Source organism: Psammomys obesus, unplaced genomic scaffold (genome assembly GCF_907164565.1).
Source record: "Psammomys obesus unplaced genomic scaffold, mPsaObe1.curated_primary_1811, whole genome shotgun sequence".
Classification (NCBI taxonomy): Eukaryota; Metazoa; Chordata; class Mammalia; order Rodentia; family Muridae; genus Psammomys; species Psammomys obesus.
Genome location: NW_026585742.1, coordinates 9,480,532 through 9,507,956, shown reverse-complemented (window position 1 = coordinate 9,507,956; position 27,425 = coordinate 9,480,532). Strand labels below are relative to the sequence as shown.

Below are 27,425 nucleotides of genomic sequence, written 5' to 3'. Positions count from 1 at the left end.
ACACACACACACACACACACACACACACACACACACACACACACACAAATATGGTTTGACCATATAGTGGGGATTGAGACCTCTATAGGTGAAATCTGGTGAAATTATGAACATGGGGAGCATTGCACTCCACATCCAGTCTGCATGATCACACTCAGTATATGGAGCCTCCTTTCCTGTCTTTAATGGTAGATCCTGCAGAGAGAAGGGAACAGTCTAATATGAATGTTAATTAGTACTTTCAAAAGTCAAGTCACAGGGAAGAGTCTGATGCAAGAGGATTTAAAGGACCAGGCCAACATTTGCTGCACAGTGAGACTGTCTCAAAGCATCAGTTAGTGGGGTGGAATAATCAAAACCTGGCTTAGAAGGGGAAAACAGTGAAGGTAAGACCCAGACATTTTAGGACACTGATGGGGTAGATGATGATTCCCAGTGTGGGATCAGAGGAACACAGAATTCTCTGTCAGAAACAGCTGAATTCATCTGTTCTCTCTCTTTCTCTTTCTCTCTCTCTCCCTCCCTATTTCTCTCTCTCCCCCTCTCTCTCCCTCCCTCTCTTTCTTCCTCTCTCCCTCTCTCCCTCTCTCTTTCCCCCGCCCTCTCCCTCTCTCTCTTCCTTTCCCTTTATGGCACACACATGAGGCCAGGGCCATGCACACACAAACACATATACACACACGGTATTAGTTACTTTCCTCGCTGCTATTACAAAATACCAACAGAAACAGCTTAAGGAAGGAAGGGTTTATTTTAGCTCACAATTGAAGGGGAAGTCCTGGTGGTAGAAGGAGCAGGGAATGCAAGCTGGCTTACCACTGCTGAGTTACTCTGCACTCACCTGAAATGCCAGCTAGAATCACACTCCAGTGAAGTGTGAGACATTTGGAGGGGTCCTTTGTCCTTGTCACAAACTAAGATTGGTGGTTTTGTGGTTACTTTTCAAGTGAGAGGGGCTTGCAGCTGGTGGAGAAATGTTAGGTTAGAGTGGTGAGCAGGCTTGAGAAGCCAGTGCAACTGTGTGTTGGGGGCCCTTGAATGAATCCAGTGAAGCAGGATACAGGTCAAGATTTCCACACTAAGGAGATCAGAAGGCCAGCTAGCCAAGGAGAAGTTGATTCTGAGCTGAAAAGATGTAGGGTCCAGTTTGAAATGATGGTTAGAAAAAGTTCTTCCTGGTTCACCCATCTCATGTGTGGAACAAAGTTCCACTGCAGTTCAGCACTACTGGAAAGGAAATGATATTGATAATTACCTTGACAGGAGTTCCTGTCACCCTTCTCCTGTGTCTTTCTGTCACACAGCTCCCTCTGTCAACTCACAGCAGCCTGGTGAGTTCCCTTAAGCATTTAGGGACCTCAGCACAAGCAAAACTGGATCCTTGGCTTCGAGGCAGAAATGATTTCCAAGTCCCAGCTCAGTGGGTAGAGTACTTGCTGCTCAAGTGTGAGGACATGGGTGTTCAAATCCCTACCACCCACATAAATGTTGGTTTAGGTGTATCCAGAATCATAGTACTGGAGGCTTATTAACCAGCTGCCATATTGGTGAGCTCTAGGTTCACTGAGAGACCCTGTTCAAACAACCAAGATAGAGAAGAAACTAATGAAGACAAACTAGGCATCACCCCCTGGCCTCCAAGCACATGCACAGGAATGCATCTATGCACACAAAATTACATTTCAGGATGAGCCAGAATGAAGCCAGTATGTGCTGGGTTCGTTAGAAAAAGAAAGACCTTGAGGAAAAGAACAAAGCACACCCAACACTTGACTATGGGCTCCTCAAAGAGGCAGCTGCTGTGTATTAAGGGAAACTTTTCTTTTCTTTCCTTTTAATTTTACAGTTTATTCATTGTATATCCCAATTGTAGCCCCCACCATTAGCTCCTCTCAGCCCTTTCTGCCTGCATCTCCTTCCCCTTTTTCACTGAAAGGGTGAGTTCTCCTCCTCTGCCATCTGCCCATAGCTTATCAAGTCTTATCAGCACTGCCTGTATCCTCTTCCTCTGTGGTCTGGTAAGGCCACATCACCAGGGGCAAGTGATCAAGGAGCAGGCAACCTTGTTCATGACAGAGGCAGCCCCTTCTCCCTTTACTCGGGAACCCACATGGAGACTGAGCTGCCAATCAGATACATCTGAGCAGGGGAGTCTAGGTACTCTTCTTGTATGGTCTTTGATTGGTGCATCAGTCTCTGCAGGACCCCCTGGATTCAGTTTTCTTTTTTGCTGGACTCCTTGTGGGGCTCCTGTCCCTTCCATGTCCTTCTACCCCACCTCCTTCCATAAGACTGCCTACACTCTGCCCAAAGTTTAGCCATGAGTCTCAGCATGTGCTTCAATCCGCTGTTGGGTGGAGCCTTTCAGAGGACCATCTATACTACCTTACCATCCTGTTCCCTCTCATCCACCACTTCTGGTATCTATCCTGTTTGCCATTCTGAATGAGATTTAAGCATCCTCCCTAGGGTCCTCCTTAGTGTTTAGCTTGATTAGGTCTGTAGATTTTAATATAGTTATCCTATGTTATACGGTTACTATCTACTTATAAGTATATGCCATGCCTATCTTTCTGTTTCTGGGTTACCTCACTCAGGATGATCTCTTCTGGTTCTATCCATTTGTCTGCAGATTGCATGATTTCCTTGTTTTTAATTGCTGAGTAGTATCCCATTGTGTAAATGTACCACAATTTTTGTATCCATTCCTCCATTGGGGGGGGGGGGGCATCTAGGTTGTTTCCAGATTCTGGCTATTACAAATAAAGCTGATATGACCATAGTTGAACAAAGGTCCTTGTTGAATGGTGGGGCATCTTTTAGGTATATGCCCAGGAGTAGTATAGCTGGATTTTGTGGTAGCACTATTCCTAATTGTCTGAGAAAGCACCAGATTGACTTCCAAAGTGGTTGTACAAGTTTGCATTCCCACCAGCAATGGAGGAGGGTTCCCATTTCTCCACAACCTCTCCAGCATGTATCATCCCTTAAGTTTTTTATCTTAGCCATTCTGGTTGGTGTAAGATGGAATCTCAGAGTTGTTTTTATTTCATTTCCCTGATGGCTAGGGATATTGAGCATTTCTTTAAGTGTTTCTATGTCATTCAGTAGCCCTCTGTTGGGAATTCACTACTTAGTTCTATACCCCATTTTTTAAATTGTATTATTTGCGTTGTTGATGTTTACTTTCTTTAGTTCTATATTCTGGATATTAGCCCTCTGTCAGATATAGGGTTGGTGAAGATCTTTTCCTAATCTGCAGGCTGTTTTGTTCTATTGACAGTGTCCTTTGCTTTACAGAAGCTTTTCAGTTTCATGACATCCCATTTATTAACTGTTGATCTTAGAGCCTGAGCTATTAGTGTTCTTTTCAGTAAATTGTCTCCTGTGCCAATGAGTTCAAGGCCCTTCGCCACTGTTTCTTCTAACAGACTTAGTGTGTCTGGTTTTTATGTTGAGATCTTTGATCCATTTGGACTTTAATTTTACGCAGGGTGATAGATATCGGTCTATTTGCATTTTTGTACATGTAGACATCCAGTTGAACCAACACCATTTGTTGAAGATGCTGTCTTTTTTTCATTGTATGGTTTTGGTATCTTTGTAAAAAATCAGGTGTTTGTAGGTGTGTGGGTCTATTTCTGGGTCCTCAGTTTGATTCCATTGATCCACCAGTCTGTTTTTGTGCCAGTAGCATGCCATTTTTATTACTGTTGCTCTATAGTACAGCTTGAGATCAGGGATGGAGATACCTCCAGAAGATCTTTTATTGTACAGGATTGTTTTAGATATTCTGGTTGGTTTGTTTGTTTGTTTGTTTGTTTGTTTGTTTGTTTTGTTGTTTTTCTGTATGAAGTTGAAATTTTTTCTTTCAAGGTCTGTAAAGAATTGTGTTAGTAATTTAATGGGAGTTGCATTGAATCTGTACATTGCTTTTGGTGAGATGTCCATTTTTACTATGTTAGTGCTACTGATCAATGAGCATGGGAGATCTTTCCATCTTTTGATACCTTCTTCAGTTTCTTTCTTCAGAGACTTGAAGTTTTTTTTCATACAAGTCTTTCACTTGCTTGATTAGAGTTAAACCAAGATGCTTTGTTTTTTGTGACTATTGTGAAGGGTATTGTTTCCCTAATTTCTTTCTCAGCTCTTTTGTCTTTTGTACACAAGAGGGCTACTGATTTTTTTTAATTTTGTATTCAGCCACTTTGCTGAAGGCATTTATCACTATAGGAGTTCCCTGGTAGAATTTTTGGGGTCACTCATGTATGCTGCCTTTCTGTCTGCAAATAGTGATACATTGACTTTTTCTTTTCTGATTTGAATCCCCATGATCTCCTTTAGTTGTCTTATTGCTCTAGCAAGGACTTTTAAGTACTATGTATAGAGAGAGTGGACAGCCTTGCCTTGTCCCTGATTTCAGTAGGATTGATTTAAGTTTCTCTCTGTTTAGTTTGATGTTGGCTATAGTCATGTTGTATATTGCCTTTACTATGTTTAGGTATGTGCCTTGTATTCAAGATTTCTTCAAGACTTTAAACATGTACCAGTGTTGGATTTTATCAAATGCTTTTTCAGCATCTAAGAAGATGATCTTGTGTTGTTTTTTTTCTTTCAGTTTTTTTTTTTTTAATGTGGTAGATTACACTGATGGATTTCCCTATATTGAACCACCCTTGCATGCCTGGGATGAAGCCTATGTGGTCATAGTGGATGATATCTTTTATGTGTTCTTGGATTCACTTTGCAAGTATTTTATTGAGTATTTTTCCACCAATGTTCCTAAGGGAAATTGCTCTGAAATTCTCTTTCTTTGTTGGGTCTTTGTGAGGTTTAGGTATCAAGGTGACTGTGAGCTCCTAGAATGTGTTTGGTAATGTTCCTTCTGTTTCTATTTTGTAGAATAGTTTGAAGAGTATTGGTGTTAGCTCTTTGAAGGTCTGGTAGAATTCTGCACCGAAACCATCTGGCCCTGGGTGTTTTATTGTTGTTGTTTTGATTTTGTTTGGTTTGGGTTGGGTTTTGTTTTTGTTTGTTTGATGGGAGACTTTTGATGACTGCTTCTATTTCCTTAGGGGATATAAGACTATTTAATTTATTTACCTGATCTTTATTCATCTTTGGTAATTGGAATTGATCAAGAAAATTGTCCCTTTCATTTAGACTTTGAAATTTTGTGGCATATAGGCTTTTGAAGTAAGACCTACTGATTGTTTGGATTTCCTCAATATGTGTAGTTATGCCCCCTTTCAATTTCTGATGTTGTTGACTTGCATAGTGTCTCTCTGCCTTTTAGTTAATTTGGCTAAGGCTTTGTCTATCTTGTTGATTTTCTCAAAGAACCAGCTCTTGCTCTCAATGATTCTTTGAATTGTTTTCTTTGTTTCTAATTCATCATTTACTGAGCAGTACCAAGAGGCATTCCTTAGGAGCAGGTTTCCTTTACTCCACACTGGCTGTGCTGTCTTGCTGACTCTTACTTACTCTTACTTTTCTTTTCCTGGACAATGTCTAGCATGTGGTCCAATATTCAACTCACTTTCAGCTCTTAGACAGTCAATCTGGTTGGTCCTAAAGCCATCCCATTCCCAATTGAAACCATTTCCTACCCTCTCTGTGTGGCTCTCTGGTACCACTTCCCTCTCCCCAGGGCCTGGCTTCTCAGGGCTGGTAGCTAAGGAGTGTGCAAACCATGTCCTTGAGCCCATCCCATCCCCATCTTCCTGGCATCTTTTGCTTACCATGACATGTCTTCCAAGCCTTCAGGTAACAGAGCCAGAGGCCACTTCACATTAAGGAGTTTCAGTCTCACTTCCCAGTTCCCTGATGTTCAGGGCCAGATGCTGACCCAAGCTCCTTGACCAGCTATTCCCCAATAATGTTCTGGTAAATGCTTGACAGCTGGCGGGGGCAGGAACTGAGGGTATGACATGCCTGTGTGTATGTGAATCTATTTTGTGTTCTGCTATAAAGAACATGAAGTCTATAATCTGTAAACAAGAACACACTGTTCAGTGTTCTTCATGCAGATCCCATGTGGCCAAACAATGCTTCCAGGAAGATCAGGCTGCTTTTTCCCTCACTTCCAGTCTGCTTTCATCCTATAGTTGTGGCTGGCAAATGGATATAGTTTCCATTTGATGTTATGTGGTATTTTCATTTAAGAAATGAGACAAAGAGGCATAGAAGGGTGTGGAAGCCTGACTGTTAGTGTCAGCCCCTTCCTTGTCCAGATACCAGCCCCTCTTACACATGACGCTGCCTTGGGCTCTTGCAGTTACTGCAGTTGGCTGCATTCTCAAACCATTAAAACTCCAGAAATAAGCAGTTCACACATTTTAAATTCCATGCTGTTCTCAGTAGCAAGATGAGACCTTACAAACTATCTAACCTCTTAGCATTTCCCAGCCCTTAGTCACAGAGTGGCTCCCTCTCTCAGGTCATCTGCCATATTGCAGAGCTTGTGCTCAAGTAGTTTTTATTCTTAGCAATGATGCCAAAGCCTGAGAATAGTGCTGGCAAGGAAGCCTAGTGCATTAGACAAGGAAGGCCACGTGAACTCTTGTGCCATTGGCCACCTTGCCAGTGTACATAAAAGCAGGAATGTATGTAGGCTTCAGTCCCATCCACAGTGTCAGGCTTCCCCTGACAGTCTTGGAGGTGGGGGAGACACTTGCAGTAGTGTTCACGTTTTGCACAATTAAAATGTAAGGCCTCTCAGCATATAACACACCGTGTTATAGCCTGTGACTTGTCACTTCTTAAGTCTAGGATAGCAGTCAACAAAATAATGAGTCATGTATAGTTTGTAGCATATGCCAACTTCAAGCTACCAACATGACTCTTATTGAATGCACAGTTGAAACACAGTTCAGAGACACAGTAAATGTCCAGAGACATGCTGAGTTTCCCACCATGCAAGTAACACAAAAGATTAACACAGACAATGACAATAACAAAAGATAGGAAACAATGAAGAGGAGGTGTACATTTTTTATTACCTTTGTTTTTAATATTCTAAGTTGATATAATTTCACTTTTAATAATGGCATTTTAAACTCCTACAAAGTTCAGAATTGTCTAGCATATAGGCTGAGGAGCACATCCCTCCTCTCCCCTGGAACTCTCGCATCAATTTGTCACTGGAGTGCCCTCTGCCTGACAGTAGCCTCTTGATACACAAGCAATCCAGCAGTGATCATTCAGGCTGCATCCAAGAGAAAGTCATCAAGCAGGCCAGCTGCCTGCACAGTTCACCTGACTCAGCCTCAGCCAGGGACCACACTCAACAGTTCCCTTCCTGCCAGTGTGCCACAGGCTCTTCCTGCCAACGTGCCACAGGCCTTTCCTGACAGCATGACACAGGTCCTGGCTCCTCTGGAAGGTAATCTTCTCACATTTTCATAGAAGCAAGAAAATAGATACCCCCATAGCAGCACAAAAGTTACTCCCAAAGCTGGAGCTCCCAGCTCTCCCAAGCTGCCTGCCTCTCCCTTCCTGGTGTGACAGGACTTCTGGAGTCAGCTGAGATAGGGCATCTTCATCCTATTTAGTCCCAAATGAAAACATTACACTACCTAGAACATGGAATACTTGACGCTTCTTTTAGAATCCTTAACCCTAACTAATAATAGCACATCTTGCTAGGTGTACTCAGTTTCATTTCTTATTCTTAATTTAAATCTAGTTTTAACATGCCTACCATTTAATTAAAATCACTTTCTCCCTGATGTGGTTTGGATCTCAAATACCCACTAGTAGTAAGTTGTGGTCCCTGGCCCATGGGCCTGTTGGGAGGTGGTAGAACATTTAGGAGTTGGAGCCATTTGAGAGAATTAGGTGACTGGGACACATCGAAAAAAGGATATAAGTTCTTCTCTTCTTTACTTACTGGATCTATGAGTTCCTTGAGCTTCCGTAAACTCTTTCTTCTGCCGTAACTAGTAATGCAGGTTCCACAAACATACAAAACCCCAACTTTGTCTGATAACAACTCAGGGTTACTAGTTTAACTAGCAGAACAGAGGAATGCCAGTATTCCAGAGCCTTGCTGAGTTCTGCAGGTAAACAGGAGTCTTGTGATCCTGAGGTGAAAGAACTCAAATTGCCCTGAACCTGACTGCTTTCACCACTTAAAAATGTTTTGAATACATGGCAAGCAAGAGACCTAAGAACTGGGATACACAGGGAACATATCCTTCTCCCACATCATAGGAGAGCAGGGTTAGGGTTTATTGTGGTTGAATACTGATCAGTCTGTGCTAAGAATCAATCAAAAGCCTAAGGCAACATTAAATGTTCCCAACATAATATGAACTTCTATGATACAAGAAGTAGGAAATATGAGGGTTTAAGACTTTAGTAAACACTGCAGTTTTATTATTAAGGGTTGTGGGGTGTGTGTGTGTGTGTGTGTGTGTGTGTGTGTGTGTGTGTGTGTCAGAGAGAGAGAGATTACAATGTAGTAGTATAATTTCTTATCATTGCCAGCTGTTCCATGACTTCTGCATGTTTAAATAGAAACTGGATTCCATGGGAGGGTGGGGTTGGGAGGGAATGAGGGAGTGGGATACAGCTGGGATACAGAGTTAACAAAATGTAACTAATAAGAAAAATTAAAAAAAAAAAAACTGGATTCCAGTTGATAGAAAGTACAGGTGTTGCTTCCGGGTGTGCTAATGCAGGGTACTATGCGTGGAGATGGTGCTGACCAGTCAACAAACCTCTTAAACACAGGACAGCTACTCTTCCTGCTCACTTGAGCACTTGTGTAAATATAAGTGTGCACAGTTCTGAGATAAGGGTGCAGCTCAGTGACAGACAGCTTGCCAGGCTTGTTCATACAAGGCCTTCAGTTCAGTCTCCAGCACAGCAGAAAATATGAAAAGTGTTATAGCAAATAAAAAGGTGTTGGGGTATATAATGTTTATTGTTATTTGCCCTATAGTTGTTGCAGTGCAGTTATTTAACCTACTATCATGATCAGTAAGACACAGACCCCTGTTAAGTATTATAACTGCCTTAAAACACCTTGGGCTGGGTAGATAATTCCATCTATGCTATCTCATTCACCTCACCATCCATCTCCCAGCCTCCATTCAATGCCATCTTCCTTAACTATCTTCCCCTGGGCTACCTTCCATCCATAATTTCATAAATACTTGCTTGCATTCTTCACCTGGGCCTTTCCGTGCATTATTGCCATCCTTTCTCCCATCCCATGTGGTTTCTCCATGCTAACCCATCATGTCATCTTCATTCCTCCTCGCTTCTGGGCTATTTACCATGATTCTCTTCTTCCCAAAACCCAGGAGCCTTAGCCACACCTGTCTCATTCTGCCCTGCCCAGGTTTCAGGCCTTTAATCAATCAGTCAGGTATAATATCTTAAGCAGATCTACACAACAAGGATAGGTGTATCCAGGCAGTAACCAGACCGTGAGGGCCAGTAATCAGCATCAAAATTTAAGCATCAGACCAACCCCCAACAGAAAAATTAAAAAAAAAAAAAAAGATAGTTGCACGCCTTTCTCTTGTGTGTTCTGTATTTTATCTTGGTATGAAACACTTCTCAGGCCCACGCCTCTCTTAGGACACTTACCACATTTAAAAACAAGTGTGTGTTGTTAACCTTGGCAGCAACCAGAGTGATCATGGCACTCCATTCAGAAAGTCAAAACTGAAGGAGATATTTGGCTCTTGAGTCCTCCAAAGGCTGAAGCAGATAGTGGCTGAGACCAAAGCTTTTTTAATACCAGTCTGCTCCTTTGTAAACAGACAGAGGACAGAGCAAACAGCTTACAGAAGTTGAGATGCAAATGGTAAGCAAAGGCCAGAAGTGTTAGTTCTTGGTCAGCATCAAGGTAGCCGAGACATCAAGGATAGGTACTTTTTTCCTGTTAAAATGGGGGTGGGTTAATTAGTAATAATTGGTGAGGGTGTCCAGAAAGAGTACATTTTCTTCCTTTTATTGAAAGACATTTAGACAATATTTGCCAAATCTTAAAATGTACACTCCTGGTTCTGCAGTATGTCCTGGATGTGTCTTCCCTCTGGAAAGCCTCATATCTACTTCAGACTAGAAAAGCAGCTCTCCTGGATTTGTTTGTCTGTATGGCTTGCTTAAGTTTGGAGTTCAGTTTTTTGAGAAAGTCTTGCTTTGAGGCCCAGGGTGGCTTAAGTTCATGCTCATCCTGCCTCAGCCACCTGTGTTCTGGGATCACAGATGTGTGTCACTATGCCTGGTTGGGAGTGTTAGTTATCATAGCAAATAGAATCAAATATGATAAATGGAGAATGGAGAAACAGATGTTAGCAATGGGGAGGGATGCCTGATGTCAAACTTGCTCTTTGGGTGCCAACTGAGAAACTCAGCTCTAGTACCCACTACAGAGGAAATTAGAAGGTGCAGTGCCTGTCATGGGATCCCCACATGCAGCGGTAAGCCTCAAACCACTGAGAGTGCTCATGCCAAGGCAGAAGGGACTTGGCATATTTTACTTCATTTTTTTGTGTTTGAATTTATTATGGTGTGCATCCATTACTAGTTAATTTTATGAAAGCTTTAAATAAGCCAGAACCAGGCTAGACTGAACCATGAGAAGGAATCTTCTGTGAAACAGAAGTGAACTGTTGCTCTTTGTCAGTTCGTCCACACAAAGACTCCAGACATTCAGTGGGTGACTAAAAAATAAAGCAAAATGTTGGCTTGCATAGGTGACAGGCAGCTAAAGAAGCAGCAGGCATAACAGTTGAGGAGCTGGTCACATGGAAGCCACAGTGAAGAAACAATAAAAGAATGGGTTAGAAAGAACAACCACAGTGCTGTCTGAGTTGCTGATAGTTTTGAAAGAAGACAGACTTCCTTTTCTGTGAGGTCATAGGACAGTCTGTCATGCATTACTCACTTTCCATGGTGTGGAAGACAAGGTGTCCCAATGTTCTCCACTGTGTATGCAGGCTAGCTCTCTGCTGTGTATGCAGGCTAGCTCTCCTCTGTGTGTGTCAGGCTAGCCCTCTGCTGTGTATGCAGGCTCACTCTCTACTGCAGACCAGCTCTCCACTGTGTATGCAGGCTAGCTCTCCACTGTATATGCCAGGCTAGCCCTCTGCTGTGTACACAGGCTAGCCCTCTGCTGTGTGTCAGGCTAGCTCTCCACTGTATATGCCAGGCTAGCTCTCCCCTGTGTATGCCAGACTAGCCGGGCTGTGAGTCTATGGTGATCCTCCTATCTCTTCCTCAAATCTTGATGCTGGACTACTGGGATTACAGATACACCAGACACTACATCCAGATTTGATGTAGATTTTGGGACCCAAACTCATGCTTGTGTGGCAGTGATTTACCCACTGTTGAATACTGCTTCTCTAGTACTCAGGACACAGTAGTGGTACGGGAAATAGCAGATAGATGTGTGTGCTCTGGGCATGGGGCTATCGGTGAGTGACAGGCAGTATTTACTGGGCAACGTTACAGTCATGGGTAGTCAAGTCACAGATGGACACATGAGACTTACAGAAAGCCTTTGGAGAAGCTGCCAAGGAGGCTGTGTTTTAGCTACATGTCAGAAGATGCTCCAGGGAAAATGCAGCAAAAGGCCAGCCTCAGTAGAGGTAGTGAGCCATGGAGGAGTGGGGATAGCTTCACTGAGGGTTATGGTGAGGCATGAAATGAAGATGTTAAAAAAACAAACAAAATCAGTCTACATCACAGCAGATCTTGGAAGCTATACCAACTTTGAATTATATCTGGAAAAATCAGGCTTATATTTTTATTACCTTTTACGTATTTCACATGAGAGGTCCTCTGTGAAGAGGACAACTTTATGGAGTCCTTTTGCAGTAGGGGACCTGGGATTCAACTCCAGTTGTCAGGCTGGTGGCAGTCACCTTTCTCCACGGAGCCATCTCACCAGCTTCAGATTTATGCTTTGTAAAGTGTGTGCAAGAGCTTATCTGCTTGTCTTCTTCCCTTAGAAAATCTGGCAGTTTTAGTTGCCTTTTGAGGCTTACCACATTTTATTCTTAACTGAGACGTGTGTACTGCTACTGTCACCATCATACAATCGAGGACATCCAGGCAAAGAAGCTGAGGGGTCTGCCCAGGGCGGTCTGAAAAAAACTGAAGAACTGGGTCCAGATTCAACTGCTCTCTACGCGGGCCTCCGTAAGAAGAGGGGTCATTTTCCCCTTGGTTTCTCCTTTCCACTGAGCAACTTAGGAGGAATGTTCTCTGTCCACTTCTTTCTTTGTCCTCAGTTGTTGCCTTCACCCTTTTTGTCTGGCCCCATCTCTGCCCTCTTCAGTGGCACCAACAGCCCGGTGGGCCCCTGAGGCTGAGGTGAATGGTGGGAGTACTCTAAGCTTTTCTGCAGGAAAATCAAGGGTAAACATGGCACACATCTCAGAACACTGGGGGAGGCAGTGCTCAGTGTCACTGCCTGCACTAGGCAACCAATACCAGAAAACCTACTCCAGGTACTGGAGGGAGACATGAATGCCATTCCTACCCTACCCAGTAATTGTCCCTTGACCCTACCGTGGCTCCTGGCCTTCTTCCTCAGGGACCTCTAGTACTTGCTACACAGGTCCTTGCAGGCTCAGGGTGTGGCTCCACATCAGCAATGGCCTCGAATGGCTTCTATCCCAGACCCAGAAACCAATGCCAGTTGAACTCTCTATGTTAATATGAACATGCTCTTTAAAAGTAAAATAATAATAATAATAATTTTCAAAGGAAAAAATGTAGTAGTTATATTTCAGTTTATCTACTTGGAAGTTTTGTATAGGGAAAGAAAACTGACAAATAAAAACTTGAGAGATGAATGTTGATTTGGGGAAATTGTAACTATCTATTTAAAAAATACACTAATGAGAAATCATTCCTGTGTTATAGCAGATTGTTCCAGAAATAGAGTAGGACACATTACATTTGACTACTCATTGCAGCTCTAGTGTGAGTGGCCCCTTGAATTACTAAGGCCTGTGAGAATACTCCAGTAGAGTCACAGCTAAAGATCAGGAAAAACGGTGTCCCGGCTCCTCAGCCAATTAGACACTGCAGCCTTTGACTCAGTTATCTTGTGTCCTTTCAATTCTTCAAACCCTTTAACCTCACAAGATGGCTCAGCGGGTAAGAACACTGGCTGCTCCTCCAGAAGACGCAGGCAGTGGCTCACCACTGTCTGTAACTCATTCAGCTAGGATATTCCTGCAATGGTCCAAGTTCTACAGGTTCTGTGGAAGGAGGCTGTGTTCTGTGCTATGTGTCCAAGGAACCTCAGCTTTGCACTCTAAACTGTCAGATCCTGGCACAGGTCATTTAATCCAAGGCAGAGAAACATGGCACCACCTGCACTTTGGTCCCCACACTTGGTACCTCGTCTCAGCCTAAAGACCTCATGTCCAAGAAGTGACTTAGCCAGTCTGCACCAGGTGGCGTCTGCCTCGCTGCCACTCTAGATTGTGACCCCTGACTGGGCTGAGTTGAAGAGATAGTTTCAGTGATGTGGGAGTGAGGAGGAGGATCACAGAAGAGTCTAAGGCCCTTAGACTGCTGACTGTGTGATTGGCGTGAATGTTGGAGCTGGACTCCTCCTTAGGGAAGTGATAACAGGATACCTCAGGCAAGGTCTTCATGGGGCTTCGGAGTTTAATTGATGGGGAAGCCGGGTCCTCCTATGGCATCTGCCTTTCTAGATCACAGAGAGTGTGGGCCACAGGCATCCCACACACACTCCATGTGTTGCTAATATTTAACATTAACTCTTGCTGCCATTCCCCTTTTAGGGTAAATGCTCAGACAAACACACATTTTCAACACCAAATATTAAAGGAAATTAAATTCAAGGGAAAGAATGAAATCAGAGAATTAGGACGCCCCAGATGGATGATCAGCCCTTCAGAAAGCTCCTTTTTCTTTTTTCCCAATAAACACTGAGGCTCCTGTCCCCAACAGTCTGTGGCTAAGGGCAGCCCTGGCTTCAGGCCCACCTCAGCCCCTTGCTCCACCTGCACAGATGATGTCCCTCCTTTTGCTCCTTCATGTCGGTCCTGAGACATCTCTGCAGTGGGTTTGTCATATTTCTATATGAGCCATGTGGGCTTGGATTGGAGGAGGAAGGAGGCATTCTCCCTCCTGTTTTGTCTGAGGTAAGAACAGCTGCTTCTTACTTCCATGTTCCACTTAGCTGTGGCCAGGGTTTGAGTGCCACTGCCGTGGAGCTCACCCCATGTCAAGGCAGCCTGGCTCTGAGCTTCCCACAGGAAATCTCCACCTGGACTCTGGTGTTCCACCCTCACCCCCATAGCCCACCTGTGCTAGCTCTGGACACAGGGGACCTGCCTGTGAAGTGTGTGGTGAGAACAGGGAAAGAAAATGAAACTTGTCAAGAAATGGAGCAGTAGGTATTGGTGACCCACGGGTAGATGGGCCCCTGCAGGTGGAGACGCTCCAGTGGTGTTCAGGCAGCTCTAGCCAGTGTGCAGGGCACTCCTTCCTGATGTTAGCCTGGAAAGGCATGCTGGTGTTGTCTGACTCCTGCCTCTCTTTCCTTACAGCTGACCCTTTGGTGGGAAGTATTGCCACACAGTACATGACCAACAGAGCAGAGCACGACCGGATGGCCAGACAGTGGACCAAGCGGTACGCCACCTAGGGGCCTGCGTGCGCCAGCTGTGTGCAAGCACATTCACCAAGTGCATCAATAGCCCACCTGCCCCCCAGACCCCCGTTCTGTTCCTGTTTTTATTAAATTTTGAACTGTTTTGTGATGGTATGTCATTTGTCCCTCCGTCTTACCGCCACCCCCTCCCTTTCTCTCTGGCCCTCTTCTCTCCCTTTATTCCCTTTTCAATTCTGTTAACTTGAAAGATTTGGGGTTCCTCCACTGCACTGTGGATGGGAACTTCTGTTTTAAGTACGAACCATGTCAGATCTGTACTAGTAAGAGCTTTCCTACAAAGCTTTGTATTACTGTGTGGTTTTGGGTTTTTGTTGTTTGTTTTATCTTTTTTTTTCTTTTATGTGCTCTTCCGGGAAAACACACATTCAGAATTATATCTGGTTTCTACTTAAATGTAGTGCTTAGGGTTAATTTTTTGTACTGAAGTCTTTATTGGTGGGTGCATGCTACTGGGAACAAGGTTTTGTACAAAAGGTCCAATCAGAATCACTGTGCATTACTGAGACCCTGTCTATCACGGGCCTTCTGTCCCCCATGCAGAAGACTGTTAGAGTGAACAAAATAAGATGTATTTTGATTTACTTAAGTGCTTGTAAATTTCTTAGGGACCTGCCACTTTTGACTGTGGATCAGTTGATGTACACTTGTATTATTAATGCCTCAATAAATCACTGTGGCGGATCAATGCTTTTTGGCACCGGCCTTTGCTTTGTGTCGTGGTGACCTACGCAGCCCCTCGTGCACTGAGGCCTGCCTATTCTCAGTCCCTGAGTTTCCTGTGTGCCTCTCTACCTCAGACCATTCTCTGTAATGGAGCTGCTTATTAGCATGTGGAATCTCTGCAGCTGCCTGGTAATTTCATGGTCATTGTACACAGTGGCTCTCCATTCTTTCTGTTACAGCCATCCTTATTCAACACTGACAGTGTGACTCAAATAGTGACCTGCTGGGGATCATGCAGCCTCAGCTGATGGCTGTGCCCAGTAACTTTCATGTTCACTGTTTTCTTTTCCCAGCATAATTTGTACGTGCTGTGTGGCCATCTTTTGTTCTGCCTCATCCTTCATAATTTTGGTAGAGGCAGTCTTCTCAGTGTGGGCCATGGTCTCAGGCAGTGGCAGGCATGGTGACTGAACCCTCAGGTGATGTCAGTGTGCCTCCAGAGTCAGAGGGAGCAGTGACCGTGCTGGGCTGAACACTGATTTGCAGGTGACGTCCAGGCCCTGAACTGGAATTTCTACTGACCAATACTGCTAAATGGTATAACTGATGAAGTCATACACCTGTGCCTACTTCAACATTTTAAATATGTCTCAAAATACGCTGGTTTTCTTAGTGCTAAGTGGTTACAATTTTTAAATAAATTTAAATGATCATTTTTACGATTTATTTTATGTAGATGGTATTTTGCCTGCACGTGTGTCTGTGCAGCAAGTACATACAGTGTCTGTGGAGGCCAGAGGAAATGTGGTCCCCTGGGCCTGGTTGTGAGCCACCAAGTGGATGCTGGGAATTAGACCTGGGTCCTCTAGAGACACAGCCAGTTCTCTTAAACACTGAGATATTTCTCCAGCCCCTCAAAATGAGACTCTTAAACCAAAGTGGCCGTGGGTATTTTTTAAGATTTATTTTTATTTATGTTTATTTTCTTTATGTGCATAGTGTGTGTATGTGTGTTATCTGTGTGGGTACGTCACAAGTGTGCCCACCAAGCCATAAGAAGTTGTTGGATCCCCTGGAGCTGTAGTTACCATGGGTTGTAAGCTACCTGGTATGAGTGTTGGGGACAGCAGCAGTTACTCTTAACTGCTGATCTCTAGTCCCTTTTATTTTTTTTCTCTTTTTCATAAAGTTTTGACCATGCCTTATCTAAATACCTGTCCCAGAGTCCCAGAACTCTGTGATCTCTGCTGAATTTTGTTACCTCTGTAACAGAGGAAGCTACAACAGAGTCAACTAACCTAGACCCACGGGGGCTTACAGAGACAGAAGCACCCGCCAAAGAGCACGCATGGGCTGGACCTAGGCCCCTACACATGTGTAATGGATGGGCATTTTGATCTTCATGTGGGTTCCCTAGTAAGTTGCTGTCTGTAACATGGACAGTGGAGGCAGTCTATAACATGGACTCTGTTGCCTGCTTTCGATCACTTTGCCCCAGCCAAGCTGCCTTGCCTGATGTCAGTGGATGAGGATGAGCTCAGTCCTGATGAAATGGGATATGCTGGGGTGGGTTGGTGGGGGGAATCTCTCCTTTTCTGCAGGGAAGGAGAGGGGGGTAGGGGAAGATGGTGGAAGGGAGGGACTGGGAGTAGAGGAGGGAGGGGCTATAATCAGGATGTAAAGTGAAGATACAAGTTAAAAAATGAATTTTTTTAAAGTGCCATGCATGGAGATAACCTAGAACCCCTGCACAGATGTAGCACATGGCAGTTCAGTGTCCAAGTGGGTTCCATAGTAGTGGGGACAGGGACTGTCTCTGACATGAACTGATTGGTCTGCTCTTTGATCACCTCCCGCTGAAGGGGGAGCAGCCTTACCAGGCCACAGAATATAACAATGCAGCTACTCCTGATAAGATCTGATAGACTAGGATCAGAAGGAAGGAGAGGAAGACCTCCCCATCGGTGGACTTGGGGAGGGGCATGCATGGAGAAAGGGGAGGGAAGGTAGGATCGGGAGGGGAGGAGGAAGGGGTTAATGGGATACAAAGTGAAAAAAGTGTAATTAATAAAAATTAAATAAAAAAGAAGAAAAAGAATCCATAGAGGGTTCACCAGCTCCAATAAACCTTTGCCCAGAAGTAGCAGCCAAGTATGGCTTGTGGGTTTGCCAGTCACAAATACAGACAAGGTCACAGGACTGAGCCAGATCTTTCTTTACAATAAAACACTTAAACTTCACATACTACAAAAATAATTCTTTTTAGTTGCCAAGAAAGCTTTATTGTTTTTGGTAAGATGGCCATTTTTACTATGTTAATCCTGCCAAGCCATGAGCATGGGAGATCTTTCCAACTTCTCATATCGTCTTCGAATTCTTTCTTCAGAGACTTGAAATTTTTTTCATACAAGTATTTGACTTGCATGGTAAGGGTTACACCAAGGTACTTTATGTCATTTCTGCCTATTGTGAAGGGTGTTGTTTCCCTAATTTCTTTCTCAGCCCTTTTCTTTTTTGAATACAGGAGGGCTACTGATTTTTTGGAGTTAATTTTGTATTCGGCCACTTTGCTGAAGGTGTTTATCAGCTGTAGGAGTTCCCTGGTAGAGTTTTTGGGGTCACTCAGGTATACTATCATATCATCTGCAAATAGTGATAATTTGACTTCTTCCTTTCCAATCTGTACCCCCTTAATCTCCTTCAACTGTCTTATTGCTCTAGCAAGGACTTCTAGCACTATGTTGAAGAAATATGGAGAGAGTGGGCAACCTTGCCTTGTCCCTGATTTCAGTGGGATTGCTTTAAGTTTCTCTCCGTTCAGTTTGATGTTGGCTATAGGCTTGCTGTATATCGCCTTTACTATGTTTAGATATGTGCCTTGCATCCCTGATCTCTCCAATACTTTAAACATGAATGGATGTTGGATTTTGTCAAATGCTTTTTCAGCATCTAGGGAGATTATCATGTGGTTTTTTTCTTTTAGTTTGTTAATATGGTAGATCACTTTGATAGATTTCTGTATATTGAACTACCCCTGCATAGCTGAGATGAAGCCTATGTGGTCATAGTGGATGATATCTTTCATGTGTTCTTGTATTCGGTTTGCAAGTATTTTGATGAGTATTTTTGTATCAATGTTCATAAGGGAAATTGGCCTGAAATTCTCTTTCTTTGTTGAGTCTTTGTGAGGTTTAGGTACCAAGGTGACTGTGGCTTCATAGAAATGAGTTTGGTAATGTTCCTTCTGTTTCTATTTTGTGGAATAGTTTCAAAAGAACTGGACTTAGTTCTTCTTTGAAGGTCTGGTAGAATTCTGCACTGAAGCCATCTGGTCCTGGGCTTTTTTTGGATGGGAGACTTTTGATGACCGCTTCTATTTCTTTGGGGGATATAGGGCTATTTAATTGATTTACCTGGTTCTGATTCAGCTTTGGTAAATGAATCAATCAAGAAAATTGTCCATTTCATTTAGATTTTCAAATTTTGTGGCATATAGACTTTTGAAGTAAGTCCTAATGATTGTTTGGATTTCCTCAGTGTCTGTAGTTATATCCCCTTTTTCATTTCTGATTTTGTTGATTTGGATGGTGTCTCTCTGCCTTTTAGTTAGCTTGGCTAAGGGTTTGTCTATCTTGTTGATTTTCTCAAAGAACCAGCTCTTGGTTTCATTGATTCTTTGAATTCTTTTATTTGTTTCTAATAGATTGATTTCAGCCCTGAGTTTGATTATTTCCAGCCATCTACTCCTTTTTGGTGTGTTTGCTTCTTCTTTTTCTAGGGTTTTTAATTGAGCCATTGAGTTGCTTGAATGTGCTGTCTCGAATTTCTTCTTGAAGGCACTTAGTGCTATGAACTTTCCTCTTAGCACTGCTTTCATTGTTTGGGTCTGTTGTGTCTTCATTTTCATTGAGTTCTAGGAAGACTTTAATTTCTTTCTTTGTTTCTTTCCTAACCCAGCTGTCATTTAGCAGCAAGTTGTTCAGTTTCCATGTGTGTGTAGGCTTTTTGCTATTTCTGTTGTTGTTGAGGTCCAGATTTATTCCATGGTGATCAGACAGGATACAGGGGATTATTTCAATCTTCTTGTATCTGTTGAGGTTCGCTTTGTGACCAACTATATGGTCTATTTTGGAGAAGGTTCCATGAGGTGCTGAGAAGAAGGTAAATTCTTTTGTGTTTGGGTGTAAGGTTCTGTAAATGTCTGTCAGGTCCGTTTGATTCATGACCTCTGTTAGAGACATTGTTTCTTTAATTTCTGTTTTATTGACCTGTCCTTTGTTGAGAGTAGGGTGTTGAAGTCTCCCACTATTAATGTGTGGGGATCTTTAAGTTTTATCAATGTTTCTTTTACAAATGTGGGTGCTCTTGTATTTGGGGCATAGATGTTCAGGATTGTGATGTCTTCCTGGTGGAATTTTCCCTTGATGAGTATGAAGTGTCCTTCCCCATCTCTTTTTATTGATTTTGGTTGAAAGTCTATTTTATCAGATATTAAAATTGATACTCCTGCTTGCTTCCTGGGTCCATTTGCTTGGAAAGCCTTCTTCCAACCCAGGTAATGTCTATCTTTGTGCCTTAGGTGTGTTTCTTGTATGCAACAGATTTCTGGGTTTTGTTTACGCATCCATTCTGTTCGTCTGTGTCTTTTTATTGGAGAATTGAGTCCATTGATGATGAGAGAGATGAATGACCAGTGGCTGTTAGGTCCTTTGATTTTTATGTTGGCTGTGGTCATAAGGTTGTGTGCTTCGTTGCTTTTTTGTTTTACTGTAGTGAGGTTAATTATTTCCTGTGTTTTCTTGAAAGTAGCTAGTTTTCTTGGGTTGTATTTTCCCTTCTAGTGTCTTCTGTAATGCTGGATTTGTGTGTAGGTATTGTTGAAATTTGTTTTTGTCATTGAATATCTTGTTTTCTCTGTCTATGAGAACTGAGAGTTTCGCTGGGTATAGTAGCCTGGGCTGACATCTGTGTTCTCTTAGGATCTGCATGATATTTGTCCAGGCCCTTCTGGCTTTCATAGTCTCTGTTGAAAAGTCAGCTGTGATTCTAATGGGTTTGCAATTATATTGGCCTTTTTCCCTTGCAGCTTTTAGTATCTTTTCTTTGTTCTGTATACTTACAGTTTTGATTATTATGTGGCGGGAGGATTTTCTTTTCTGGTCTATTTTATTGGGTGTTCTGTAGGTCTCTTGTATTATTATTGGCCTCTCCTTTAAGTTGGGGAAATTTTCTTTAATGATTTTGTTGAAAATATTTTCTGGGCCTTGGAGCAGGGAATCTTCTTTTTCCTCTCTTCCTATTATTCTTAGGTTTTGTCTTTTTATGTTGTCTTGAATTTCTTGGACGGTCTGTCAGGAATTTTTTAAATTTAACATTTTCTTTGACAGATACATCTATTTCTTCCATTGTATCTTCCACACCTGAGATTCTTTCTTTCATCTCCTGTACTCTATTGGTTATGCTAACTTCTGTAGTTCCTGTTTTCTGCCCTAAGTTCTTTCTCTCCACAATTTCCTCCATTTGTGTTTTCTTTAATTTTTCCAATTCTATCTTCAGATCTTGAGCCATTTTTGTGATTTCCTTCATCTGTCTGACTGTATTTTCCTGTTTTTCCATCAATTCCTTCAGCTGTTTATTTGAACAATCCTTTGTTTCTTTTATTTCATTCAGTGATTTAAGCATTTCCTCTCTGAAGACCACAAACTGTTTGGCTGCAACTTCCTGTATTTCTTTACAGATGGCCATATTCTGTTTGTTTTTATCTTCCTCTATTTCTTTATGGATGGCCATAATCTGTTTGAGTTTATCTGCCTCTAGGTCTTTACACATTTAATTTGTTTCCTCTGTCATCCTCTTCATGAGCATAGATGTTATGTTATCTCTGAAGAAAGTAATTCAAGAAGATATCAGAAGATGGAAAGACCTAACATGCTCATGGCTTAGCCAGAAAGACATAGTAAAAATGGCCATCTTACCAAAAGCAATCTACAGATTCAATGCAATTCCCATCAAATTTTTAACACAATTCTTTACAGACATGGAAAGAAAAATTTTCAACTTCATATGGAATAACAAGAAACCCAGAATTGCTAAAACAATCTTCTACAATAAAAGATCTTCTGGATCTTAAGCTGTACTATAGAGCAACAGTTATAAAAACTGCATGTTACTGGCATAGGAACAGAATGGTAGATCAATGGAAATGAACAGAAGACCCAGAAAAAAACCCCACACATTTATGGACACCTGACCTTGACAAAGATGCCAAAACCATACAATGGAAAAAAGATAGTATCTTCAACAAATGGTGCTGGTCTAACTGGATGTCAACATGTAGAAAAATGCAAATAGATCCATACTTATCACCCTGCACAAAACTAAAGTCCAAGTGGATCAAAGACCTCAACATAAAACCAGACATATTAAATAGGTTAGAAGAAAAAGTGGGGGAAACCCTAGAACTCATAGATACAGGAGACTACTTCCTGAACAGAATACCAACAGCACAGGCTCTAAGAGCAACAATCAATTAAATGTGACCTCATGAAACTGAAAAGCTTCTGTAAAGCAAAGGACACCGTCATCAAAACAAAAAGACTGCCTACAGATTGGAAAAGAATCTTCACCAACCCTTTATCTGACAGAGGGCTAATATCCAGTATATATAAAGAACTAAAGAAGCTGAAAAGCAGCAAACCAAGTAATCCAATTAAAAAATGGGGAACAGAGCTAAACAGAGAATACTCTGTAGAGGAATATTGAATGGCGGAGAAATACTTAAAGAAATGCTCAACGTCATTAGCCATTAGGGAAATGCAAATCAAAACAACCCTGAGATTTCACCTTACACCCATCAGAATGGCCAAGATGAAAACCTCAAGTTACAACACATGCTGGAGAGGTTGTGAAGAAAGGGGAACCCTCCTCCACTGCTGGTGGGAATGTAAATTTGTACAACCACTCTGGAAATCAATCTGGCGCTTTCTCAGACAACTAGGAATAGCGCTTCCTCAAGACCCAGCGACACCACTCCTAGGCATATATCCAAAAGAGGCTCAAGTACACAAAAAGGACATTTGCTCAACCATGTTTGTAGCAGCTTTATTTGTAATAGCCAGAAGCTGGAAACAGCCTAGATGCCCCTCAACTAAAGAATGGATGCAGAAATTGTGGTACATCTACACAATGGAGTATTACTCAGCAATGAAAAATAAGGAAATCATGAAATTTGCAGGTAAATGGTGGGACCTGGAAAGGATCATCCTGAGTGAGCTGTCCCAGAAGCAAAAAGACACACACGGTATATACTCACTCATATAGACATATAACATAGGATAAACCTACTAAAATCTGTACATCCAAAGAAACTAATCAAGAGAGAGGACCCTGACTAAAATGCTCAATCTCCATCCCGAAAGGCAAAGAGGATGGACATCAGAAGAAGAAGAAAACAGGAAACAACCTAGAAACCTGCCACAGAGGGCCTCTGAAAAGCTCTGTCAAAGCAGACGCTGAGACTTATGGCCAAGGGTTGGGCAGAGTGCATGGAATCTTATGTAAGAAGTGGGAAATAGTAAGATCTGGAGAGGACAGGAACCCCACAAGGAGAGCAACAGAACCAGAAAATTTGAACACAGGGGTCTTCCCAGAGACTCATACTCCAACCAAGTACCAGGCATGGAAATAACCTAGAACCCTTGCACAGATGTACCCCATGGCAGTTTAGTGTCCAAGAGGCTTACATAGTAATGGGAAGAGGGACTGCCTCTGACATAATCTAATTGGCCTGCTCTTTGATCACCTCCCCCTGAGAGGGGAGCAGCCTTACCAGGCCACAGAAGATGACAGTGCAACCACTCTTGATGTGATCTGATAGACTACGATCAGAAGGAAGGAGAGGAGGACCTCCCTTATCAGTGGACTTAGGGAGGGGCATGCATGAAGAAGGGGGAGGGGAGAATGGGACTGGGAGGAGAGGAGGAAGGGGCTTATGGGGGGATACAAAGTGAATAAAGTATAATTAATAAGTAAAGTAAATTAATAAATAAAGTAATTAATAAAGTAAAATAAAATTTAAAATAATTTAAAAAATAAAAAAAGAAAGCTTTATTGTGCTTCAAATTTCTATGCATCTTTATTTTTACTTTAGGCTTAAAACTCGGGCATGAAAACACTGAAATTCTGTAAATTTGTTTTATCGAATTTTTTGACTGATTACTGCAGACCTTGGCTGCCATGGCTTGCAGAGTGTTTGCATCATTCCTGTCTTTGAAAATGTCAGCTCCATTTGGCACACATTTTAAATATCACATCAACTATGTTACACTCCATGTTTCCTACCTGCTCTGCTTTATGTTTCTTTGGGGAACATAAAGTGTCTTTGGGGAATGCAAGGATGGCTCAGTTAAGAGGGGGTACCGTGCAGGGCCTGGCCTATGCTCATAGAGCCATCATGCAGCATACAACTGACTCCAACTCCAACTCCAAGGAGTGCAGCCCCTCCCTCTTCCAGCCTCTGTGTAGACACAACACTGCCATACATGCAAACAAATAATGATTTTTAAGAAAAAGAAGGTTATTTCAGAGGCAGAGATTGAGACAGTTCTCATAGGAAATCCTGTCCCAACTGTGTTTGCTTGTCTAAAACCATTTTGCGGTTTATGCCAGTCACATGTGAAGAGACTAAAAAGCATCTCTCATCTTTGTGAGCTCTAAAGACTCCATGTCAAACACATCTGCTGTGCGCTCAAGTGTAAAGGCTAGGGAGGCTTTAGAGACCCCCTAGGTCTTAGCGCTTCCTTAGTCTGCACTCCATCAGCAGCCAATACAATCCCAGAAAGCTTTGGGACCTGCTTATAAAATGATATTTGGAAGTAGTTTGGCACCCAAAGTACTAAACATAAAAAGTCTCAAAAAATATGCACATTATATCTGAAAAATGTAAGAATGGTGTACCCTAAAATTGCTAAATTTTCCAAACTATTGGTAGTTGTTTTGTAGATCTATTAAATAAAATATTGCCAAATCCTCAGGACAGCAAGACTATCAGTCATTGACAAAGTAATTTGAACTATTTATTGATTTTACATCACTCAGAAGGTTGTGGCCTTGATGTGTGGACAAACTGCAAATCAACAGGGCATTCTTCATCTGTTCAGTGGGTCGCCATTGAGGGTATGACTGCAGGAATCTTAGATCTGTGACTTGGACCCAGAAGCTCATAAATGGCAGGCACACAGTCCACCACTGAGCAACGTCCCGATCTAGGTATCTGTTGCTGTGTTAAAACACTATGAGCAAAAGAAGCTTGGAGAGAAAAGAGTTCATTTCATCATACCACTTACGGTTCATCATGAAGGGAAGTCAGAGCAGGAACTGAAGCAGGGGGAGATGCTGCTTACGGCTTGCTCTCCTGGATTGCTCAGTTTGTTTTCTTCCTACTTTTCAAGACAGGGTTTCTCTGTGTAGCCTTGGCTGTCCAGCTTTGTAGACTAGGCTGGCCTTGAGAGAGATCTGCCTGCCTCTGCCTCCCAAGTGCTGGGGTTAAAGGCAGGTGCCACCTCACCCAGCGCATTTGATTTCCTATACATCTAAGCACCACTAACCCAGGGCCAGCACTGCACACTATGGGCTGGGCCCTTCCCATCAGTCTTCAATCAAGAATACGAGTTTTCATTAAACCCTCTTCTCAGGGCTCAGGGAGCTCTGGAGGAGGACACGGAGGTTATAAGAGCCAGAGAGATAGATGACACCAAGGTAACAGGATCTTCCAGACACAACAGGACTGATACATATGAACTCAGAGACTGTGGCAGGGTCTGCCCAGGTTCAAGCCAGATGGCATCCTAGTGCTGAGAGGGGGAAATGGACAAGAACTCCCTCTCTAACCACAAAGCTAACTCCAAGTATCAATTGATTACAAAGGAAAAGGTGGTTTTCTCCAAAGGAGTCTCACTGAGTATATTGATCACACTTAGGGGTAGTAGGCCCCGTTCCCAGCAGTAGACAGCTATCACAAAACTATTTTTGTAAACTTTGTTTCATATTGCTTTGTTTATTTTTTTCTTTGAAAAGATTTTTTTTCCTTTTTTTATAAAGTTATTTATTTTCTTTACATCCCAATCCCAGCTTCCCCTCCCTCCTCTCCTTCCAGCCCCTCCCTCTTCCCTCTCCTCCCCTCCCCACCTATCCCTCCTCCCTTTTGCCTCAAAAAAGGTGAGGCCTCCCATGGATACCAACCAGCCTTGGCATATCAAATTGCACTAAGACTAGGTATATCTTCTTCTGTTGAGGTTAAACAAGGCAGCCCAGTTAGGGGAAAGGGATCCAAAGGCAGGCAATGTAGTCAGATACAGCTCCTGCTCTCACTGTTAGGAGTCCTACATGAAGACCACACTGCACAACTCTTACGTATGTGCAGAGGCCTCGTTCCATCTGATTCATGCCCTCTGGTTAGCAGTTCAGTCGCTGTGAGCCTAGGTTAGTTGATTCTTTGGGTTTTATTGTGATATCCTTGACCTCTCTCTCCTTCAATCCTTCCTCCCCCTCTTGCACATGATTACCCAAGCTCCACTTAATGTTTGACTGTGGGTCTCTGCATCTGTTTCCATCAGTTTCTGGGTAAAACCTCCCTGATGACACTTACACTAGGCTCCTGTCTGCTAATCACCTGATAGCAGAATATCATTAATAGTATCAGGGGTGGGCTCCCTCTCATGACGTGGGCCTCAAGCTGGGCCAGTCATTGGCTGGCCCTTCTCCATATTTTACCCCTGAACATCTGTAGACAGAACAAATTGAGAGTCTAAGGTTTTGTTACAGAGTTGGTGTCCTACTCTTTTCACTAGGAGTCTTGCCTGGTTACAGGAGTTGGCTGTTTCAGGCTCCATAATGGCCATTGCTAGGAATCTGAGCTAGGGTCACCCTCATAGATTCCTGGGAGTTTCCATTGTCCTAGGTTTCTAGCTCGTTTCAGAGATACACCCCCAATCCAGTTGTCTCTTCCTTTGTCCTCCACCCAAATCATCACTCTTATTCTTGCCCCCACTCTCTTCCCTACCCATTTTTCTCCTTCCATCCACCCCCAATGCCTAATTTATTTTCCCTTCTCAGTGAGATTCAAGTGTAGTCACTTGGGGCCTCCTTGTTACTTAGCTTCTTTGGGTCTGTGTTTTGTAGTATGTTTATCTTATACTTTATAACTATTATCCACTTATAAGTGAGAATATATCATATGTGTCTTTCTATATCTGGTTTACCTCACTCAGGATATTTTCTAGTTCCATCCATTTGCCTGTAAATTTCATGATGTCATTTTCTTTTAAATGGCACTGTGTAAATGTACCACATTTTCTTTATCCATGCTTCGGTTGAGGGACATCTGGGTTGTTTAGAGTTTCTGGCTATAATGAATAAAGCTGCCATGAAACACAGTTGAGCAAGTATCCTTGTAGTAGGATGGAGTTTCTTTTGGTTACCTGCCCAGAAGTGTTATGGCTGGGTCTTGAGGTACATCTAGTCACAGTTTTCTAAGAAACCACCAAATTGATTTCCAAAGAGGTTGTACAAGTTTGTACTCCCACCAGTAGAGGAGGGTTCCCCTTTCTCCACATACTCGCCAGCACATGCTATCCCTTGAGTTTTTATCTTAGTCATTCTGACAGGTGTAAGATAGAATGTCAGACTCATTTTGATTTGCATTTTCCTGATGATTAAGGATGTTAAGCATTTCTTTAAGTGCTTCTCAGTCATTAGAGATTTCCTCTGTTAAGGATTTTCTGTTTAGCTCTGTACTCAGTTTTTAACTGGGTTATTTGGTTTCTTGGTGTATAATTTCTTGAGGTCTTTATATATTTTGTATGTCAGCCCTCTGTCAGATGTGAAACAGATAAAGATCTATTCTCAATCTGTAGGCTGCCATTTTGTCCGATTGAAAGTGTTCTTTGCTTTACAGAGCTTCTCAGTTTCATGGGGTCCATGTGTTAATTGTTGATCCTAGAGCCTGAGCTGTTGGTGGTCTGTTCAGGAAGTTGTTTCCTGTGCCAACAAGTTCAAGGCTCTTCCCCACTTTCTCTCCTAT

General features: G+C 42.6%; 1 protein-coding gene across 2 annotated transcripts in view; it reads left to right on the top strand.

The window, feature by feature from the left end:
- LOC129670597 (ubiquitin-conjugating enzyme E2 E2) overlaps positions 1–15,368 on the top strand; it is a 285,386-nt gene extending 270,018 nt beyond the window's left edge. For both annotated transcript variants that reach the window (XM_055599169.1, XM_055599168.1), the window contains one exon: positions 14,559–15,368. In XM_055599169.1, coding sequence (XP_055455144.1) covers positions 14,559–14,656 — 98 coding nt within the window. In that variant the 3' untranslated portion in view covers positions 14,657–15,368. The remainder of the gene's footprint in view (positions 1–14,558) is intronic.
- Positions 15,369–27,425: the final 12,057 nt, after the last annotated feature.